The sequence below is a fragment of the Cryptomeria japonica genome, unplaced genomic scaffold (assembly GCF_030272615.1).
Source record: "Cryptomeria japonica unplaced genomic scaffold, Sugi_1.0 HiC_scaffold_94, whole genome shotgun sequence".
NCBI classification, from domain to species: domain Eukaryota; kingdom Viridiplantae; phylum Streptophyta; class Pinopsida; order Cupressales; family Cupressaceae; genus Cryptomeria; species Cryptomeria japonica.
The window spans coordinates 376,538-399,709 of NW_026728916.1; the positions used below are offsets into that span (position 1 = coordinate 376,538).

A 23,172-nucleotide genomic window follows, 5' to 3' on the forward strand; every position below is an offset into this window, starting at 1 on the left:
TTTGACTAACATCAATATTAGAGAATTCAATTGATGTTGTACCATATGCTTAAAGATAACCAAGTAACGTGTATGCACCTCTTCAACCAATATTTAGATAAAAGATGTTACAGAAAAAATAAGTGTATAGGACTCAAATTACAAACAAGAATTATAAATTTTGAAAGTAATTCATAACTGATCTAAAGAAAAAGTGTTTCCAAGAAAGGCTAGCATAGAGAAAAAATATAAATAATTGATCACATAAACTTAAAATAAAGACAAAAACACTCTGTTAAGGTAAAAGACAAAAGAATCAAATGAGACATTTCCAATTATTAATTAGCTCAATCTCTTCAAACATATGTGATCCCAAATCAAAGACCATAGAGCTAAATATAATGAAGTTCCAATTTAGTTTGTCATAAGAATTCACTTTTTTTTTTCTTTTTAAAGAGATGATTAGATTTATTTCAAAAGTTTCTAAATATATAAGAAATTATAAAGGAAATAATAGTGTATAAACAATATTTGTTTTAGGTTGACTATCAAGAGTGATAAACATACAATAAAAATATCTTTATATTGGATAGTATTCTTGAAATTAACATTAAGTGGAGTGATTTACTACAATGAAAATATGTATATACTGGATAATATTCTTGAAAGTAGCATTCAATGGAATGATATACCACTTTCTAGTGATGACTTTAAGAGTATAGTTTTTGAAAATGAGTTCTATAGTTCTCTAGTTGATAAGTCACCCTAAAAATTTGTGTGAATTAATTTTAGGCAGATTAAGTGAAACTCTTACGATGAAAAATTAAAATAAAAAATTCTATGTATTATACTATATATATATATATATATATATATATATAGAATAAATTTACTCATAAAATCCAAGTGAATTCGTGTAAATCATACATTCAAACAAGCATTTATTATATATTTGAATTTTCGTATTTTCTTTAAAATCATAACAAAGATATATACCTCTTCATAACAATAGACAAAATATAAATTATAATTTTATTGACATGAAAATCATCCCAAAGAAATTATAATAAAGTTAAAATACCCCATAAAGGTTTATATAAACTAGATAACATAAAGCATGGTAGGATTTTGAGTTTGACTTTATTGGGTAGTATAAAATTCTAAATCCAATGAGTGAAAATGAATAAGGGAAAAATATGAATCATGGTTTCTAACAAAATAATAGTGCAAAACTATTTTAAAAATATAAATTGAAAGAGTTCTTAATGATGTTTTAGATTGTCATTTAACTCAATGTTAAAGTGTTTCACATAAATAAGTATTATATTATCATGCTGGTTATAAAAAAATCTCTCAATTGACTTTAAAGCATATTGATACAAGATATCATTATATTTTGGAATTGATGAACAATGTTGACATATATCTTTGGTTTTGCAGGTCAGAAGAACAATTAGCGGATATTTTCACAAGAATGTTTTTGTGCATCGTTGGAAAGAAATTGGTATTGCAGATATAAACGACATTGAAGATTAAGGGAGATTGTTGGCATATGTGGACTTCCACCTATGCACATTTTATCTCCCTTGCTACATTTAGTTCTTCTACTCCAAACATCACATTTATTTCTTTTTTTACACTCTTCGATGAACCTAGAATTGTCCATTTTTTGGCCCGTTTTCTGGAAGCTTCTCCTGCAGCCTTGGATAAAACTTTGTTTTGAATGGGAATGCAATGAAAATACTCTCTTTTTTGAACAAGACATCAATACTCTGTTCTTATGTTCTTATGAATGTATAATGAAAAAGAGAGCACTGACAGCTTTGCTTTGGCAAAGGGCATTAATATAAACCGTCACTTCTTTTTATGTTTTGTTATTTCTTACTGTTTGCGGCAATTTAGCTTTCTTTCTACCCTTCAAAGAATGTTTCTAACCCACAGAGTTTGATTGATGAGTCAAATAATGACAAATTTTCCCAAGTAAACAGTTACTTTCCCGTACGAAGAATTTGTTAAATCCAATTCTTTTAATTTTTAGAACAAATTGATGCTTCCCAAAAAGGTTGTCTTGTTTTTATATATCAATCAATAATTCTCTCAGAGAACTTTTTAATAATGTGAAAAAAATTGCGAAATAAATTTCATTATTTTTAAATTAAGATTTGCCATGGAAATGAGTGTACTCGAACATTTAAGTTTAACTAGCAAAATTTAGGTACATTCCCATTTCCATTATCTTTGGAAAAGAAATGGCAAGAAAAATATTAAAACCAATGGCTTTTTCCATCAGCTGAGATCCAACTTGTTAATTGCTAACTATTCTGAAGACTACATTATTTTTCAGGGATTTAAGAAAGAGGTTACTGCATTAGAGATAGCTTCACAGCTCTGTTATATCATTGGCCATTGTTAACTAGACAACGTGAAGGAATCGAATTTCCACCCTGTACGTTTTGGGCATTACAAGCGACTTGGGCCCCTGAGCCAGTTACCAAATCTATATTCTCCATTGTTATGCCCGTGCAAGATCCGCTTTGGCTGCACGACAATGTGATTCCATCTTCAGTTGCTGATGTGCCCCTGATATTACTGTATTCTACATTACTGATTTTCACAGCAGAACCCTACATCAAATGAAAAGGTGAACTCCGAATCAGATCTCAGTTGTATTGAAAGCAAAAACTGAGTTTAATTAAGGATTTAGATCAAATGTCTACCTGAGACTTGCAACCAGACCCAGTGTCACCTGTGTCACAGTAGAATTGGTTAATTATTATTGGGTTGCTTACGTCTTCCATCTGAACATTTTCATATGTTATATCACTTGCCACGCCAGAACCCCCCTGTTATATCATTGACAGTTTGTCAATGAACATTTAAAATAGTGTAATCTTTTGAAAATCCCATGAAAATAAAAATAAATACAATGATTCTTGTAGTTCTCATTTATTGCAATTCTATATTTCATCTATCCTCAGCATACAAAAGTATTTTTTTTTTTTGTTATTTTTAAAACAGCAATGATTTAATTTGAGATTATTGAAATAATTATTATACAGGCCATGTCTTGATTCTTAATCCATTCGTTGTTGATGTCAACTTGGCGCCGTTCACGTGAATGGAATGGACATCTGCTTTCGTGTTTCCTCTTCCAAGACTTCCAATGCTGCAAAATCATACAAATAATATAAAGAATTTCTCATGCCTAACATATTTAGACAGACATAAATTATTATTAGCTGTTAAGGGATTTGTGTTTATTTAGAGCGTTAATCACCTTATTCCATGACCTGGACCGCATGTGATATCATTGATGTTAATATTTGAAGACCCATCACCTATCCCCACACAGTCATCTCCTGCAGTCATCAAACTTCCATGTACTCATATGTCTCTATTCACATATAATCTCTGCTATTTAATATTATATTTAAGAATAAAAGAAAACATCTCAGATCATAATTAATCTATGATATGAATTTGTTTAATTATAATACTGACATACATTTTCTTTTATCAGTTTTTTTAACTTGTAATCAAATAACATCATTGATGTATCATAGAGTGTAATTTAATAATCAAACAATGTTACTGATGAATCATGAAATATAATCCAAAATATTTATGATCCAAAATATTTATCAGTAAGACAATTCACCCTTGGAAATTCAAACTGTTTTATTTAAAACAAAATCTTAAAATGAAAATATTTGCCACATTCCTCATTCCTTTACCTGTTCCAATAGTGGAATCTTTTATGACTATGTTTGTGGATTCGAACGTATCAATTCCATCAGTGTTTGGGCTGCTTTCTGGTGCCTGAATTGTAATACCCACGATCTGGACACTGTCACAATTTGTCAATGTGACATGAAATTGAGGACTGTTTGTCACCTTCAGTCCACTCAGTGCACTCCCTTTCACGTCATTGAATTGAATGGCCTGTGGAAAAAAGAAAGTCATATGATATGCATCTATATTTTTAGCGCATGTAAGTAGTTTTTTCCCATGGTTTACGGACCTATTTTTATCCATGCTTTATGGATGATGCTGCTTTCTGTTTTATTCCCGTGTATTGAAAAACTGCTGTTTCTTGTTTTATTGTCAGCTAACTGTTTTTACTATTTTTTATTTTTTTTTAATCTTCTTCTTTCATCTGCGAGTTCTGTTTTTTTTTTCCAGCTAGATCCTTAATGTGCAGGTTTAGCTAAAATTTTAGGTATATTCTGTATCAAAAACTAGAAACACAGAGAGAAGTTCAGCAGTGTAAATGGTTACTAACCGTTGGTCTACTTTTCTGTTTACCCCACCAATTACTTCCTTTTCCGTCAATAGTGCCCTTCCCTGTCAATGTAAATTTTTGAAGATGCTCGAACAACAACCACACATATGTGCTCTTCCAGCTGCTCGGATTTTCTGGGGCAACAATAGTTCCATCGACCTAAAAAAATAAAAAATAAAAAATTTGTATTGAGTTACTACCAGAATCTCGAATCAGTGCACAAATTTACAGAATGAGGATCAAACATAGAATTAATCGAGAATATGGTAAACTTTGAAGAAGGATTACTATTCTTACTACAAATACAAATAGCATAGAACTATACAATTTTTCGACAAAATGAGATGGATTAAATCCATTGTTTTTGAATCCTTTAGGGTTATGTTCAAATTTTAGACCTGCAATGTGAAACCAGGCTGACACGGTCCCTGGAAATTTAGATTGTTAACCAGAAAAGCCTTGCCACCTGGCACATTCAAAGTTGCAGACGACGCTTTGCAAGCATCATTCCATGCACGAGTAAATGCCTGAAAACCATTAGAATTTTAATAAGACACAAGATTTTGGAGTCCTTAATAATAAGATCTAGTAAATTTTCTGTTACTCAAGATATAAACTATTAGAGTGGCAGGAAATAAGATCTTAATGTTAGGAACAAGAGGATAAATGATAAGAGGACCTCAGTATCGTCGTGCTCTCCATCACCCACTGCACCATAATTTTGTACGTCAAAACTTCTTCCATTATTACCCTGAGTAGCAGCCAGAGATATTGTAGAAGCCCTAAGATATCTGTTAGTTGATCTGATTAACTGGGCTTCAACTGCCATGATGATCAAATATAAGACCACGAAGACCAAATTTTTCACATGAAGATTTTGACCTGGTCGAGCCATTGATCTCATTAGAATTAGAGCCTCACTTAGATTCAGTCAAATATGAATTAGAGAAAGAGACCTAAGGTATGAGTGAAGGAGATGAGTGAGCGTTAAATAATGCCTGTTTATACTATATTAGGAAGTATTCTGATTACTACTAAGTTGCTACTTGCAAGGAAAGGAATGTTTAAATCTTGGTTTGATTGACAAGTAATTTAATCTGCATCACAAGTCGTGAATCTTTGTTAGATCTACCCTGTCTGATAACAGCACTCTTTCAGGACATGAATGGCTTTGGAATGCACTGTGTGGTAATTCATTGTCCTAGATTCTCTAAATGCAAACCACGTATCAATAAAACGGACTATTTCAAGATATAACAGCTTACCTATCAAATAACGGACTACCACAGAAATCGAAATGCAAGCCCAATCGAACAATACCAGATCATTTGATTTTTCCTATTTCAGCTTCCCTATCAAATGACGGACTACCACAGAAATCGAAATGCAAAAGTCGAACAATACCAGATCATTTGATTTTTCCTATTTCTCCGTTCAACATTCTATACTTAAAACAGATATTCAGAACATAAAAGAATATTGAAACAAGTGTCATATAGCAGTGAGTAATCTTGTAATAAAAATATTTGTGGTGATTTTTAATGTTATTTTAAAATTATATTATCTTAATTATATTTATGTTATATAAATTATAACTTTTAATTACTTTTATGAATAGTATGTGAGTATCTATACTAGATTAAAATTTTAATATTCATATCTAAAAAATATAGAGGGACATGTCATATGACTAGAGCTCAAAAGTAGTTATAGAGTCATATGGGCAAAGCCTTAAAAGAAAAGAAACAACTAAACAAAATTACAAGCATAAAAGTGAAGCCCGAAAACAATAAATTGACCTAGGGAAAGCAAGCTAGGGGGAGGCCAAAGTGTACATGAATGAGACGAGACCACCGAAAGTTATGATGATTAAAAGATGATCCATTTGAAAGCCAGAGCTAGCCCACCAAAGCCAAGGCTTGACGAGCTCCTAGGCACAACATATACTTTGGGCAATGAAAGTGCCTTCTATTTGAATAGGTTTTAGCATAACAAGAAGGGTCTAAAAGCCAATCCCTTCTAGGACAACCTATGAAGCTAGAACAAATGGAATGTCTTAGAAGAATCTTCTAGGCCTCATTCTTAGAAATGGCTCAGACAATCCATTTAGCACAAAGGACTAAACCTTGTCTCCACGTAGAGAAGAGATGAAGCCCGCTAGAATCATGTGGGAGCAAAATAAAAACCCAGCCAAATGGTGAAACCACTTGTAGTCCTTATAAGAGGCCTGAAAAGATCATGAAGAATCTTTTCAAGTTTCATATATGAGGCATTGGAAGGACCACAATAGGATGAATGATACACATGGGTTGCCACCAATGTTTTGGAACAAACCTAGAATTTACCAACAAGGGATAGAGGCTCATTAATCGAATGGGAGAGAATCTTATCAATTTTGACAAGAACAAAATTTCAAAGATCAACCAAAGATGCTTGGAAAGAAAAGGGAATGCGCAAAAAGTGAAAAATTTCCCATGTCCAATCCACTTCTACCCATACCCATGAAGCTGAGATTGCATGGGAAGGAACAACTAGTGATAACACTATATTTTATGCCACTAAGTGGTAGAAATAGAATCTAGATAGAAAGTATTGATCCACTAAAGAACCTCTTTAACATTTTTCTCATCCATTGTTTTTGAATCCTTTAGGGTTATGTTCAAATTTTAGACCTGAAATGTGAAGCCAGGCTGACACGGTCTGTGGAAATTTAAATTGTTAACCAGAAAAGTCTTGTCACCCGACACATACAAAGTTGTTGATGACACTTTACAAGCATCATTCCATGCATTAGTAAATGCCTGAAAAGCATCAGAATATTAATAAGATACAATATTTTGGAGTCCTTTTTAATAAGATGTAAACTTTTTGTTACTCAATATAGAAATGGTAAAAGTGGCAGTAAATAATATCTAATGTTAGTAACAAAAGAATAAATGATAAGCGTACCTCATTATTGTCGTGCACTCCATTACCCACCGCACCATAATTTTGGACGTTAAAGCTTCTTCCATTAATAGCCTGAGTAGCATCCAAAGATATTGTAGAAGCCCAATGATATATGTTACTTTCTGTGATTAATTGGGCTTCAACGGCCATGATGATTAAATGTAAGGCCAACAAGACCAAATTCTTCACATAAATATTTTGACCTAGTGGAGCCATCAATCTCATTAGAATTATAGCCAGTTTCTACTATATTAGAAATTATTCTGATTACTATTAAGTTGCGACTTGCAGCGAAAGGGATATTTAGTACTTGTTTTGTTGACACATAATTTAATTTGCTTCACAATTAGTTCCTCTTTGTAGGAGATCGAATAATATATGTTGTAGGCAAAATGTAGTTGTAACTAATTGATAACCGACTAAGTTGTAATTAACTAATTGATAGCCGACTAAGTGGCCATGATAATGGTAATAGATGTTGGCAATTAAGATAAATATAATTTGATTAGTGGAAATAATCAAAATAAGATCCAACTTTAGTCTTAAAGGAGAGTTAGATACTTTGTTTGATTAGTTCTAGTTTTTATGTTTGATATGATTTATGTGAATGTGTAATGATTACATAAAATGATTAAGAATTAAATAAAATGATTAAGAATTAAGAAGATTCCAATATGCAATCTCTTTTATAATGGTCATACCTATCACAATGGAAACATTGAATAGTTTTTATTTCTCTATAACAATTCTTATCTATTGAATTTTTTTCTACCACCCATGGCTTCTAGTCCTCAAATTTCAGACCTAATACAATTGCCCATTGCAACCTTCAACAATTCCCCTCTTTAAATCCCTTTTGGTCAAGGCTCCCCTATTTTTACTATCACTTTGGATATTTCAAACTCTGACTCAGCATCTTAGCAAAACACCCACCCCTTGGAAGATTGCATGTTAGTAAATTCTGCACTCAAGAGTATGTTGGCAGACCCACTCAAAAAAAGTTTCTCAAGTCCTTTAGTTCCTCTAGAAAAATGCCTCGGGTGCTCCTCCTCTATTCTAGAGGTATTTTTGGGCGAGGAGATTTTAGACTGCATTTATTATTACAAAAAAATATTCTAATCAGAAGATTCAATCAATTTTCATTGTCTCTCATATTACTCCACCCCTAGATATTTGTACATTCAAATCCTGTGATGTTAGGGAAGATGGATATTTATTCTCATGCTTGTTGGTTCATTGTTATTTAATTTGATAATACTAATTATAGAAATGTTGTCCTTCCTATGGTCATCTACAAATGGGACTCTCATGCTTTATCTCTCTACCCTTGGACCCCATCATTTAATTCCCCTAATTGATCCTATTGAGGTTTCACCCACTTGGGTTCATCTCTTTCACCTCTAGTTGCACTTTTGGTGCACAGCCACCCACGAATACAAAGGCAAAAAATTGGGCATATTTATCAAAGTTGACCCTAATACTAGTCTCTTCCTATTGAACACACTATTTAGAGAGGAGGGGGGTGAATTAGTGTGGCCATGAAAACACTAAGTTTAATCCTTTAATCTTGAAAAACATAATAAGTAGGAATGCAACATGAAACCATAAAACATAATGCATAAGGGAACACTAGATTTATGTTGAAACCCCTAAACAAGGAAAAACCTTGGTAAGAGTTAACTCACAATATATACGATATCATTAAAATTTATTTTAAACACTACTATGGAAGCACACTACCACCTAGAAGACTTGCAATCTAAGGTCTACTATCTAAGGGCGAGATACAAAGGACTTGTAGGATTGCTCCAAAGTAAGATACAAATGAATTCTAGGCTAAAGCTCATTACTCAAGGGAAAGATACATGAACATCCATAAAATTTGAGTCAGCAAAACAAAGTCATTGTCCAATTGTGAAGTTGTCTTTGAATCTTGTTAGAAGAAACAAACTCTAACAACAATCACTTCCACATTAACTATCTTTGCATCACAAACTTCTATAATGATAATGACATGAAATAATTTATATATCATCTTCCCCACATAATTACCATTAAAGGCACACCATCACACTAATTTGATCTTCTATATATAACATCTTCATCTTTGTAAACATAAACTAGGTCAACCTAAATAAGGAAGAAGCACGAGTCCAATCACGTTGGCCACAAAATATAATTATGGTAATTGTGATTTGATTCTAGACTTAGAGAGGATGTCAGTACATATTATTACATATCTATAAAGTCAATCATCACATATATTTCCAACACTTCTCCCATACCTCCTTAACAAGAACCTTGTTGGTTGTAGACCTCTCCGAACCCCTTTCTATTGATATTTTTTTTAAGTTGATAAGCTCCAATGGAGACACTACTTGGTGTATTAAACAATTTCATTCAAATATTATCAAAATTTTTATATGGAGTACCTAGCCTTTGCTTGTCATCATTGGTCTCGACTCCATTCCTCTCCTACTTAGTGGAAGGATGTTGATTTGTGTCATCTTTCTAGTTTTCTTGTTCTCTTAGACTCAGACTCCTCTACACCATAAAAACAACAATAAAAAAATTTGTCCTATCAAAGAATCAATTAAGCATCACCGATCATCAAATGAGGAAAATAAGCCAAAGGAAACAGTGAATTTGAAAGAAATTATTATAATCTTAATTTCTCTTTTTTAAGGGCACAAATCAGTTTTGTCCTATATGATATTGTAAACGTACTAGAGGATACTCTTGTATAGGAAAATTGAATTTTGGCACTTGTACAATTGGACGAAATCTTGTTTTTCTCCCATCTTTTCCATAAGGGAATTCAATGGCATTTGCAAGGGATTCTAAATTTTTTAATTTTGTAACTGGGTGAGTAAAGTAGCAAGTCTGAATTGGAGCAATAGAAGGTCTTTTTGTCTCAGGAACTAATTTTTTTCATGAATGTATCATCTCTTTTGAATAAATGAATAATATTTACTTCAAATTGTGGCTTCTCATTTTATATGAATTATTTCTGTTAAGGATAGGAACATTTGTCTTTGCAATTTATTTTGTAGAAGTGAATTATGTTTATAGGTTCTCTCCAAGGAAGGGATTAAATGTTGTCAATGTATTTTAATGAATTGAGAGGTGTAATAGCGATCAATACGAAGAATTTAGAGTGATTTATTAAATTTAATTAGTTTCAATCATTAATGTGTGGGGCCTAGGTAGCTAAGAAGTTAAAGGTTAATGAAGATATTCAATGTTCTCACAATTATGACTATGTTACTTGGATTAGACATTGATCTTTGCGATTTTAAGTGAATTTTAGCTACCATGTCAAATATTATTGATCTTTTTATTTTCTATTTGTAGGAGTAGGTGTAGGTTAGATCTTTCTCTCAATTTTACCCAATAGTCATATATAACAATGGATCCTGCCAATTGAGGGTTAAATTTAGGATAATGTAGTTGATACTCATTGAGAGATATAGACGTATAAATCTAACCAATTTCCTAAGTGAATATTTAATATTCATTTTAACCCCATTCTATTTAATTAAATTCTTCATATTCATCTATTCGATTAAATGAATTACTCAATTTATTTAATTAAATTCACCTAAGCCTTTTCTAGGCTTTTTTTTAAATAAATCACTTTATTTAATTTAATTCCCCTTTCTCTCTTTTTAATTAAATTCATCTTTGTAAATAAATAAATCTAATTTATTTATTTAAATTCCCCCACTTATATTTATGCAAGTTGCAGCTATTTGGTTGAAATAAAGTAATTTTATTTTAATTAAAATACTTTTTCCTCCACTTGCATTTTCCTACATCTCCCACTTGCCTTCTGAACCCCTTCTAGATTCTTCTAATCACTTTCAATTTACCCTAATCCATCTCCTAAATATTGTCACAATCCTAAGCAAAGAGAAGTCACTTCTCAAAGCCTTCAAAGTCTATGAAAACCATTAAAGGTTTTATGTCCTCAACAAGTTAACCCTCAAAGTCTTCCAAACCATTTAAGGCTCTTACATAACCATTAATAGTTAACTCAACCTTCTTGCATGATTAAATATTTTCTCTCTAACTCAACCCTCATCTAACCCAAGGGTCTCATCAAGCATTCATGGCTTTGACGTTGGCTATCCCTTTAACCCTTGCACAAGAGTTTACCCCTTGGGTAAAAGATTTATCCATCGGATAACCCTAGCCTAACCTTAACCCTTACCTCCTAAGGTAGCCATTATGTCTTCTCAAGCATTTAATTCTTCTTTCATCTCCTCTCAAGCAAACTCTTATTGGAAATTGTCACCATTTCTTTGGTGAGAATTGTGAACATGGATTGATTAAATTTCAATCCTAGCCCTAGTTAAGATTATCCAATCTTGACCATCCATTGCCCTTTTCCTATAAATAGAGATCTCATTCTCTCATTTGGATATAGAATTTTCATGCATCAAAATTATAGTCATTTTGCTAATAAGGATCCAAGTCTTTGTGCATCAAACATATAGTATAATTACTAAGCAATTTATCCTCTCTTTGTTAAATCATCATAATAGCATTTAGAAGCATTCTAATATCATAGAATATCTATGTTATACTAGTATATCAGTGCTAGGATAATTAGATAATCTTATCATCATCTTTATGCTAGATTAATCATCATAGTTTTCAGTATCATACACATGTTAGGAATGCATTCATGCTTATAATCAAATATCACTCATTCTTGGAGTTGTCATTCCTAAGTCACTTTGCTTAGTGATCTAAGAGAAAATACATTGACTTCAGGGATCTTGTGAGATAGAGAATAATGGGACACCCCTTGGGAAGTTGAGCTATTCAATATAGTTTCTATAACTTGCACCAAGAGTCTCATTGGTATGTGGGCCCTTTGAAACTAACTTTTACATTTCTATCATCCTCATTTCCTACACACATTTTTGGTGCCCATTATGGAGCTTCACCCCATAAATCATATCAGTTTTGATGCAAGATAAAGATTGCAAGCACATGGGAATGTTGTTTTAGCACATTGGGACCTTTCCTTAGTGCATTTAGAGAAAACAATAGCAGCCTTGGTGTACTGTTTAGCACATCAGACACATTCCCTAGTGCATTTAAAGTCTCTATTAGTGCATAATAGTCTGGTTTCTTTCTTGCATATTGGAACAACAATGTAGCACATTCGGTAACCAATGTAGCGCATTTGGTAAATAGTGTAGTGCATCGATAACTTTCTGGAGCGCATCTATGCAATAGTCCAATGCATGAATCTGACAGAGAAAAGGAAAAATTGTTACTAAAGTGAAGAAAAATTAGGCTTGTGTAAGCCCACCATATATTTTATTTTTCAAAGACTTTCTTCTTCCAGGTCACTGACAATTTATTGCACGTTTAGAAGAAGTTAAAGTAGGAATTTAATTATTCTAGTTTTTTAGTTGGATAAAAAGAATTAAATTTCTTTTAAGTTTAAGAAGAATCTCATCTTTTATTTTGGGTTTAAAATTTACTAAATGTTCATTTGGGTTTTAAAAAGAATTCCATTGTCAATTAAAAAGAACAACAAAATGAACTTTTTATTTTTGCAAGTTAGGCAAAAACACTTCATTTGGGTTTAAAAAAAACAACAAATTTGTTTTTTAGTTTGCAAAAGGTAAAAATAATCACATTTTCCTTTGGTGCATAAAAAGAATTCATTTTCATTTTGAAAAGGATAAAAAGAACCTAACTTTATTTTGTGCAAAGCAAAGGAGTTTTTCATTTCATGATTTTCCTTTGTTTTCCAACATCATGATTTATTTTGTTGACTAAGATTTCACGTTCTTAGATCAAAAAAAATTTTCTATGAAGAGTTAAAAAGAACACCATGCTTTTTTGAAGCAACATCTCCAAATAGTAAGTTAGAAAATTATTCCTTTGAAGGTCAAAAAACAACACTTGTTTGCTTTGTCTTGAAAGTGGAAGGTATACGCTCTCCCCTTAACTAGGTGACCAAAAAACCAAACCACTCTTACAAGCTTTATTTACTTCAATCATTTTAAAACCTTTAGAAGACTTGCCCTCCTAAGTTGCTCTTAGAGCGCCATTAATGGCCGGTGAGAGGGGGATGAACTAAGTGGGAAATGAATTTATCACCAAGTGTTCCAACCCACTATAATCAAATGTGGAGGCTAATGAAAGTCCCCTTCAACTATTTTTCTCAATGATTATCCTTCCCCAGTATTTTTAAGATACATAAAGCCTTTGTTCTAAAGGTTGGGAAGCCTCCCGAGGGAGTTTATCACTAAAAACTGAACAAAAGCCCAATTAAAAACATTAGCACTAGGAACTTTGAGCCGAGTCAGTTACCAAACATTTTCAACATCATAGTGCAACGGTGGGGAAGAATCCACCCCCAAGACCACTCACCACATATCTCCCAAGATAACTACTCAATTATCAAGCAATTCACTTTGAGTTAATTTCTAGCAAAAGGAAAAAAAATGGGTGCCCTCTAGGGGATGACACGGTTTTTTAAGCTCACAGAGTATCGAGACTAGTGGGCTATGATGTTGTTGATGACCCTTGAATAGAGAGTCTTCTTGATTTTTCTTAGTTGTTACCTACACCAGTGAAAACATTGGGGATCTGAACACATCCTCACAGAACATACACTACTTGTTTAGCATAGGTAAAATTGTTATCTCTTCTATGTGCCATGTTCTCAAGTTATTTTTTAGAAAATCATCCATCAAAACCACAAGTGTTAAAATTTAAAACTGCTAAAACAAGGCAACTAGGATAGTGATGTAGTTAGTTAAAACATAACCAATATAACAAGGAATAATAAAAAATAAACACAAGTCTAGATAAAATGTTCTTCATTATTCTTCTGCAACTTCAACCATCCTCCATTACAATGAAAAAGTCCCTATTTTAAACAATCACCAAAAATTTTCTTTTTGGGCAGATTTTTACAAAATCCAAAAATTGCCATTTAAGGAAATTTTCAACTCTATCCCAAAAATCATGAAATATTTTAGAAATATAAAAAAAATTCCTACAGCACAAAAAAACAACTTTCTAATCTCAAAAAGATTACGAGCTCAAAATTAACTAAAAAACCAACTTTCTAAAAAACTGAAAAAAAAGAGTAAAAGCCAATTTTGAGTTCTTAGATGAAGGAATTCGGTTGGTATTCAAATCCTCAAGATCTATGTCCACAAAAAATTTCAGCCCAATCGGACAAACGAGTCAAAATTTATGACCCTGCAAAGTCCCTACATCAGATAGTAGCGCATAGGAGCAACATCCTAATGCGTAGCGATCAATCTATAAAATTTCAACCTAAACTTAGTGCCATCATCAATCAAATTAGCACATAACAAGTATCATACTAGTGAAATTTTCAATATCACTTTTCAGCATCAATATAGTGCACTAAGACATCACCTTAGCGCATTCAAGACATATCATAGTGCTTTTAGTCTAAACAACAACCCATAATCAGGACATATTAGTGCGTAACCCATTCAAAGCAGCCATTTCCAAATAGTCTAAACCAGTGAGTAGGAGAGCTAGCATGGTGCATAGAGAGCTTTGTGTAGTGTATCTTGAACATTATTTAGTGCATTTAGTCTCTATCTTATCACATAATCAAAACTAGGAAAAACAAATAGCAAATCAGGGACCTTGGGAAAAATTTATTAACAGTCTCGGATACCCTGTCAAGTCCTTTAACAAACTCAGTAGTCAAACTTTGAATCCAATTATCAGTGAGGAAATTTCCAAAATCTAACAAGGCGTTTTTAGAACAAGCTTTTCAAATCATCAACTAGCTTGGGATAAAACTTCATCTAGCAAAATCAAGAAGTATAAGAAACAGTGATCAAAGTTTGACCATCCAACAGATTCTATCAAAATAACATACCTAGTTTAATTCTTAAGTTGTCAAATCAAGTTTCCATATCAGGAGACTTTATCCATATCATTTGACACAATTTGTTGTGGAGGAGAATCTAACTAAACCTCAAATTGATAAAGTAAAATTGACTATTCAAATGAAGTCTCCAAATCCAACATCAAACGCTAACCTTTGATCATTTGTGGATGACTGCTCCTCATATTTTGAGAAGAACAAGTCTTCATCAAAAAATTAAGTTGAAGAAGAGACAACCTAGTTCTAAGGCACTTGCGAGAAGGAATATATTTCTCTATATCAATCGCCAACTCTTTGCATCACATCGTGCATTCTTGCATTACATGCGATTGTATATCCAAGGCAAAACAAATGAGTTTGATAAGGAACCTTTGAGAAGTAGAGCTTACATTCAAAAAGAAAAATTCAACCAACACCTAAATCGTGGGGGAAAGATCAACCCCACTTTGTTCCCATAGTTTTGTATCACTTATAATGAAGCTTGACCTGAACCACCAACACCACCTAGAACTCCCATAGAAGACAAAGAATTTGTCATGGTAGAAATATATTAAATGCCCGTTGTCACCCAATCTCAGAGAAACAAACAAAAGGAATAACAACTAGAATCAAGTATGGGTAGAAGATTATCTAATCTTTTTGATGAGCATGCCAATATGGGTGAAATAGAGAACATATAAGAATAAGAACTTCTCCAAGAGTGCCAAGGAAACACAGAATTCCAAAAACTCATGGAAAGACTTATTGAAGAAAATAAGGAAGAATGTCCACTCACACTAACAAGAAAATGAGTTAAACTTCCTCACGAATTTGATACTGAAAAACTAATAAATGTAGATGAGAGAATTTTAAGAACAAGGTCTAGAGATTATGCCTATTAAGACTAGCAAAGAGAAGAAGAAATATATGATCCTAAAAACATACATGAGCAAGACAACACCCATGAACACAACCATGCCCATAATCGGGACAATCTTAATGAAAGAGAGGAAATTCTCCCTCAAAGTACAAATGTGCCCATGATCTCTCTTACACAATAAATCCAAACACTGCAAAGACAAATGCAAGACATGCAACAAGGAACTACAGTACGATTCTCCTTGGATGAAATCTGTCCTTATCCTTTTGATAGGAGATTGAACATGGTAGCTTTCCCCTCAAATTCAAATATACCAAAGTATGACAAGTATGATGATAAAAGTGTACCCTGTGATCATGTTTGGGAATTTTGTACCATAAGCCTAGAGTTTTCTCATGATGACACTTAATGAGACTATTCCCAAGAAGTTTGGGAGGGAAAACAATGGAGTGGTTATCTAAACTTACATCTTCCATCAGATCATTTGATGAGTCAGTAAACAAATTTATCACGCAATACTCCTATAACATTTAACATGCAATCACCATGTTGGATGTGTGTAACACCAAACAAAAGAACAATGAAACATTCATGGTGTTTCTTCAGTGATGGAGACGAATGGTTTCGAGATATCCTCGAAATGTACCTAAAAAGGAAAAGATGGAGATATTTATCGATAATATAAATAGTGAGATGAGTTATCAACTCAAACTCTAATGCATACCATCTTTTGCCAAGATAATTGAAAACATAATCCGAGTGGAAGAAGCGTGCATCAAAAAAGGAAGATTGAAGTTCTTTAAGGAAGGAGTTAATTCATCAAACACTAATCCTTTTAACAATCGAAACAACAACAAAACTCTAGAAAAATCTAGATTTTGGACAAGGAGAAAAAATGTTGTTAATGATGGGGTAGTTGATGCTAATAATGTGAAGTCCAAACAACTAGTGTTATCTTTATCAGGTAACCCACCATCCAACAAAAATAAAAAAAGTGTCAATCAAGGCACTAACACTTATCCATAGAATACCAATCAAGGAACTTCAACATCAAACACCAACAACAATAACCAAGGAAACAACAATAACCAAGGGAACAATGCTAACCAAGGCAACAACACTAACCAAGGGAATAATGCAAACAAGAGAGGTAACACAAACACCTTCCTGTATCGATGCATCTACACACCATTAGGGAAAACCTTAGAATTGGCGATTCAAGAACTCTTGGCAAATAATATTATCACATTGCCGACCATGAACAACTTTGAACCCCAAGTCAAACCACCTTGGTGGAATGACTCAAATTTTTGGTGATTTTATTAAAACAAAGGACATCACACAAATGATTGCATAAGGCTAAAGAACATCATTTAGGACATGATCAATAGAGGTGATTTGACAGTTGATGATCTCAAAACAAACAGTGACCATGATGCCTTTAAAAATCCTCTTCCAAATTACAAGGGAGGAGCTTCATCATCAAATGATACTAGAGGAGATCGTATAAATCACCTATACAATAACACCATCAACCACATATCGACAGATGGCAACCCAATAAATGTCACAAAAATCAAGGACAAACAAGAACATGTGTCGATCAATGTGAGAACCAAAGCACAAAAAAATGTCTTGAAAGGGAACACATCAACATCCACAACTATCTGCAAGACTCAATACAACCTAGTTGATCAACTACAGAGAACTCCCACTCAAATATCCATATTAGAGCTGTCAAAACTCTCCCCAAAACACAAAGAAATCTTAGAGAAAGCACTTGTTGAAATAAATGTTCCTAAATATCTAGACATTGATTGATTCCAAGCCATGGTGGTACATATGATAGGGCCTCATAACCTTAACTTTTCCCAACACGATGTTGTCTCCTTGAATAATCTGCATAACACTTTGCTCCATATTCAAGTCTTAGTCTATAAACATTGAGTAAAAAGGGTGTTAATAGATGGAGGAGCTGGTCTCAATATCTGTACTTTAAACCTTATCTATTCATTGGGCTTATCTGACCAGTCTATTGATCCAAGAAATAAAATTACCATCAAGGCTTATGATGATGAAGAAAGGTCATCCAAAGGAATAGTGATACTACCTATTAAGGTAGGACCCATACAAAAGGACACTATGTGCCAAGCCTTGGACATAGAATTAACATACAATATTCTATTGGGTCCTCCTTGTATACATGAAATAAAAGTAGTGCCTTCAACATATCATTAGTGTATCAAGTTTATGTACAATGGATAAGAATTTTCCATATCAGCATATAATAACCCTTTTAGGCATTGCAATGCTATGTGGGCAACTCAAGAAAGTATGGTTCCACACAATAGGGAAGCCCAAGCTTCCTCAGTACCCAATCATCATCAAGAAGAATTCAAGTCTTTATCCATAGACTTAAAACAAAAGATGAAAATAAAATATCAAGGCATGGGGGAGTACTCTTTTGAACCCTTATGTCTATCAAAATTACCCACATTGCCAAAATCTTATGGACAACCTTCTACATCAACACATCAGGCAATATAGCTCATCACCAAGTTTCATGGTAAATTTATTCAATTGGGCACATTGGCCAATGAATCAGAAGAGAAAGACATCCTTAGTTGGCTATACAAGGATGAAGAAGTTAGAGCTACTACCATAGAGGTGGCCATGCCAATATAACAATATAGAAAAGGATTTTGGATCATGGAACAAATGGGATACAATTTGCAAGAGACAAAATAGGACCAGGATATGGACAACATGTACCACCTAGGCAAAAGAAAAATAAATATTAGAAACCTCAATGGAAAGCAAAGAAGAAATATAATGAAAACTTATGGAAAGAGGCACTACACCAAGTAACAGAAATGACAAAGAAACAACAAGAACATCAAGAAAAAGAGAAATGACAAGAGGAACTGGCTATTCAAAGAGAAGAATCCTCTTATAACAAAGTGCATCATGTGCGAGAACTTGATCAAACCAAGGTAGAGCCACCACCTGAAGAAATTTTTACTCACTGAAGAGAAATAGTGTATGAACAAATGCAAATAATACAAGTGGATTCCAATTCCAAATCAAAATAAACTACAACACTGGTATCAATTTTCAGAGATATTTTCACACAATACAACATACCTTGTAGAAGCAGCGAGATACTCTATGATAGTAATTTTGAAACTGATTCTAATGAATATGAATGGGGTAGTTGTTCAGATATTACTGAAGACATTGATGTAGATAACATCCACTCATACACACACCTTTCTTAGGAGGGACAAGGCACATAATCTCAACCACTTGAATTCGAACCATGACTTATCTACGAGGCTAGTGAGAATGAGTAGCAACAATATGAAGAAGGTTACATCAAAGATAATACCACCGAAGACCTTGACAATATCATAAACCTAACCAGTCTCCAGAATAAATATAACAAGGCTTATATCATGAGATTTACCCTGATCAATCTCAACCCACAAAAGAACTCCTTACCACTCATATATTCTGACCTCATAGACTGGGAAGAACCTAAACACCATGATATATGAATTTTCCCACATGATGAATCCATTTTCTAATATCTATGTTTAGTCAACTTAGAAACATTCTCTACCAGCAAACAAAATAATGATATTTGCAATTAGGGGAGTGTCAAGTAACTCAGTTGCAAAAATGAAAGAAACAAAGGATCTAATGGTGAAAACCAGTCAATGATAGTATTAGATCACACAAAAGTAAAAATAAAGGATGCTTCTGAGGGTGAAAACCTTTTTGAGGCACCTAAAGATGGGAGAGTTGACACTCTTCCTAAACATTATCAAGAAATGTCACCCATATTGATTGAGACAAATCAATCAATAAAAATCGGTACTGAAGCAGCAGTCAAAACCATACACCTAGCAGAGTCACTGACAGATGAGGAACAACTAGATTTAATCAAATTATTCAAGGAAAAGAAAATTAGTTTTGCTTGGTCATATGATGATATGCCTGGAATATATCCAAACCTAATCATGCATCATTTATCCATCGCACTAGGAGCTAAGCCAGTGAAACATAAATTAAGAAAAATGAATCTGCATGTAGCATTATTGGTCAATGCATAACTAAAGAAGTTATTAGATGTCATATTTATCCAACCTATAGACTATGCTGAATGGATCTCAAACATTGTACCAGTTTCAAATCCTGACGAAAGCATCAGAATATGCATAGATTTTAGAGATGTCAATAAAGCATGTCCGAAGGATGACTTTCCTTTGCCAAGCATCGACATAATTGTGGATCTAACAGCAAGCCACATGATGTTATCATTAATGGATGGTTTCTTTGGCTATAATCAAAACAAGAAAGCTCCAGAGGATCAAGATAAAACTGTATTTACCTATCCATGGGGAGCATATTGCTGGAATGTCATGCCTTTTGACCTCAAAAAAGCTGGGGCAACTTATTAAAGACCCATGGTGATAATCTTCCATGATATGATGCATAGCTTGATGGAGGACAATGTGGATGATTTACTGGCTAAATCATTCACCCGAGCAGAACATCTAGGCATAATAGATTGAATCTTTCAAAGATTGGAATAGTTCAAGGTCAGACTAAACCCTAAGAAGCGTGTCTTCGGGGTCACATCAGGAAAATTATTAGGATACATTGTGTCAGCCAAGGGCATTGAAGTAGATCTAGGGAAGGTACATGCCATCATGGAGATTCCACCCCTAAGGAACATTAGCCAACTCAAATCTCTACAAGGATGGTTGTAGTCTATCAGGCGATTCATAGCTCAACAAGTGGATAAATGTCTACCATTCAATAATCTTCTATAGAAGAATATACCTTTTAGATTGGAAGACGCGTGTGTGGAGTCATTTCACTACCTCAAGAAATATCTGATGAATTGGCCAGTTTTGGTACCACCAATAGATGGCAAGCCACTCATTCTCTACATATCAATAACTAAAGTATCATTGGGGGCATCACTAGCACAAGAAGATCCAAAATTCAAGGAACAAGCTATATATTACATCAGCTGAACATTAAACAAATATGAGCTAAATTATACATTAATTGAGAAGGCTTTCTTGGTAGTAGTATTTGCCTGTCAAAAGTTCGGTCACTACATGCTAGCCCATACGATCAAGATGGTAGTGAAAATTGATAGTTTCATGCATCAAAATTGTCATCTTCAAAGTATCAATCATTCATATCACAACATTTTAGTTTTATTTAGCTTTTATGCATATCTTTTCTTAGCTTAATTAACCCATATAGCATCATCTTAGCTTTCAATTTGGAACTCATCTAAATCTTAATCATCTAGTTTTGCATTTCATCTTAATCATCTAGTTTTGCATTTCATCTTCATCATCTCATATTATCATTCACTAAGATCTTAGATTCATTCATTAAATATTGCAAAGGGTTACCCCCATACATCTTCCAGAGCCTAAAGTGTAGATCATTTCAACTATTTGGTTAAATCCTATTTGTTGGTCACTTGGGCAAAATTTTATGGATTAATATTGGCTATCTTATTGGAAATTCTAGATAATTAGTTGGAAACACCAACACTACTGATTCCTTGTTGGATCAATCAGGGGCTCTCTCAAGTAATCGACTTATTCATTCACTGCTCTTAAATTTTTGTTCCCCAAACTATGATATCCCTCTCCTAGGTTTGGTTGTTCGCAAAAATAAAAAGGTTCATTCTATACCTTCTCATAGATCTCACATTGTTCCTCTATTCTTTCTTCTTGGCCCCATTTTAGATCTCTATTTGTAGTTATATTTTAATTGTGTGGCCTTGTTGAAAGTGTTACCTATGTATAAACCTACTATTTTCTGTTTAGGTTTGATGAATGTCATCTAATGTACAAAAATTTGGGGCCCTTCCCCACTTACTTTAATAAAAATCATTGGATATTTTTCTTATCAAATTTCTTTCTAACTCTTCCTCTTGGACCACTTCTTCTTGTTTTTCCTCTTGAAGAACTCTAATTTTTCCTTTGCCTTGATCTTGATTGTTTTGGAGCTAGTGTTGACATCTTCCTTCTTTGAAATATGTAACTGAGAGAAAAAATATTTATCATTATCTTCTCTAGATGAATCTCTCAAACCTTTGTAATGTGAAATAAGATATCTCACAAGGTTATGATACTAAATGATAGACAAATCTTTCCTCTCTTAAGTGATGATGATGCAATTGTTCCACCTTATTGTTAGAGACATCAACACATTTTTTATCATAACTTATTTTTTTAATAATTTCTCCTAGAGAGGCCATTTTATTAACGAAATCGTTTCACCTTACATAACAATCTCTCACATTTTAGCTTCCTACATTTTTAAATTTTTTAAATTCTATTTTCAAGGTTTGTAGCTTGACAACCTTGATCTAGTCACTAACTTCACAACATTATTTTATATTCTTTCAATAATTCTTAGATATTTCCTTTATATTCTTTCAAGTAGTCTTAGCTATATATGCATCTAAAATTGATGGAAATAAACTCTTATCCAAAGCTATTAGAATGTGTAATAAATCTTGTACATTAGTATTCTTTGCCTTAATCATTTTATAATTGGTTATAAGTTATTCCAATCAACTGGCAAAAAATGTCATCATTATTTTAGTGTAAAAAATGTCATCATTTTAATGCACCAATAATCATAATCACTTCTGTTGAATTTTGAGATTGATAAATAATTAGGTTTTGACATGATGAATTTTTAATAAAATCACCTAGTTTGCTGACAAATGAAGACTTTTAAATACAATCCTAGATAATGATGGTAGATTTATACTTAGAAAATAAAAAAAGACAAATTTTTTAATAGAGATATTTACAAAAAGGAAATATTAATTTTCTTTGCATACATCAATTAAACAAGAAAAATAGAGCCGCATCCAAATGTCATTAAATACATTATTTTTCATGACAAATTAATCAACTGAGTTTACAAAATAATAGGAAATGATGCCAAAAATAGAAAAAAATACTAAAAACTAAATTTTATTACAGTATATACAACAAAGCACACTAGAGAGTTTTATGGAAACAAGCTAAACTATAAAACAATTCAGAAACTGTATAATGAAATTGTATGACACTCAATGCTATTGGAAGTATTAGTTTCCAACACATTCTTTGTAAAGTTCTTCTCTCATATCTCCTTTGTACT

At 33.0% G+C, this 23,172-nt stretch overlaps 1 protein-coding gene across 1 annotated transcript; it reads right to left on the minus strand.

The window, feature by feature from the left end:
• Positions 1-2,375: 2,375 nt before the first annotated feature.
• Positions 2,376-5,165, minus strand: LOC131864819 (polygalacturonase-like). Its single transcript, XM_059215287.1, has 8 exons — positions 4,941-5,165; positions 4,660-4,788; positions 4,262-4,420; positions 3,714-3,921; positions 3,257-3,338; positions 3,037-3,145; positions 2,697-2,822; positions 2,376-2,603 (listed from the first exon to the last, which is right to left on the minus strand). Exons 1-8 carry the CDS (start codon positions 5,163-5,165, stop codon positions 2,376-2,378), a joined length of 1,266 nt encoding a protein of 421 aa, XP_059071270.1.
• Between the last annotated feature and the right edge of the window lie 18,007 nt (positions 5,166-23,172).

What these genes read in the sequence shown, in the direction of transcription:
- LOC131864819 (XM_059215287.1), bottom strand. Translation starts at nt 5,165, where the DNA reads ATGAGATCAATGGCTCGACCAGGTCAAAATCTTCATGTGAAAAATTTG. An exon ending in AGCCTGGTTTCACATTGCAG is followed by an intron (nt 4,421 to 4,659) that starts GTCTAAAATTTG and finishes TTATTTTTTTAG; the next exon opens with GTCGATGGAACTATTGTTGC. An exon ending in GGTCCAGGTCATGGAATAAG is followed by an intron (nt 3,146 to 3,256) that starts GTGATTAACGCT and finishes ATGATTTTGCAG; the next exon opens with CATTGGAAGTCTTGGAAGAG.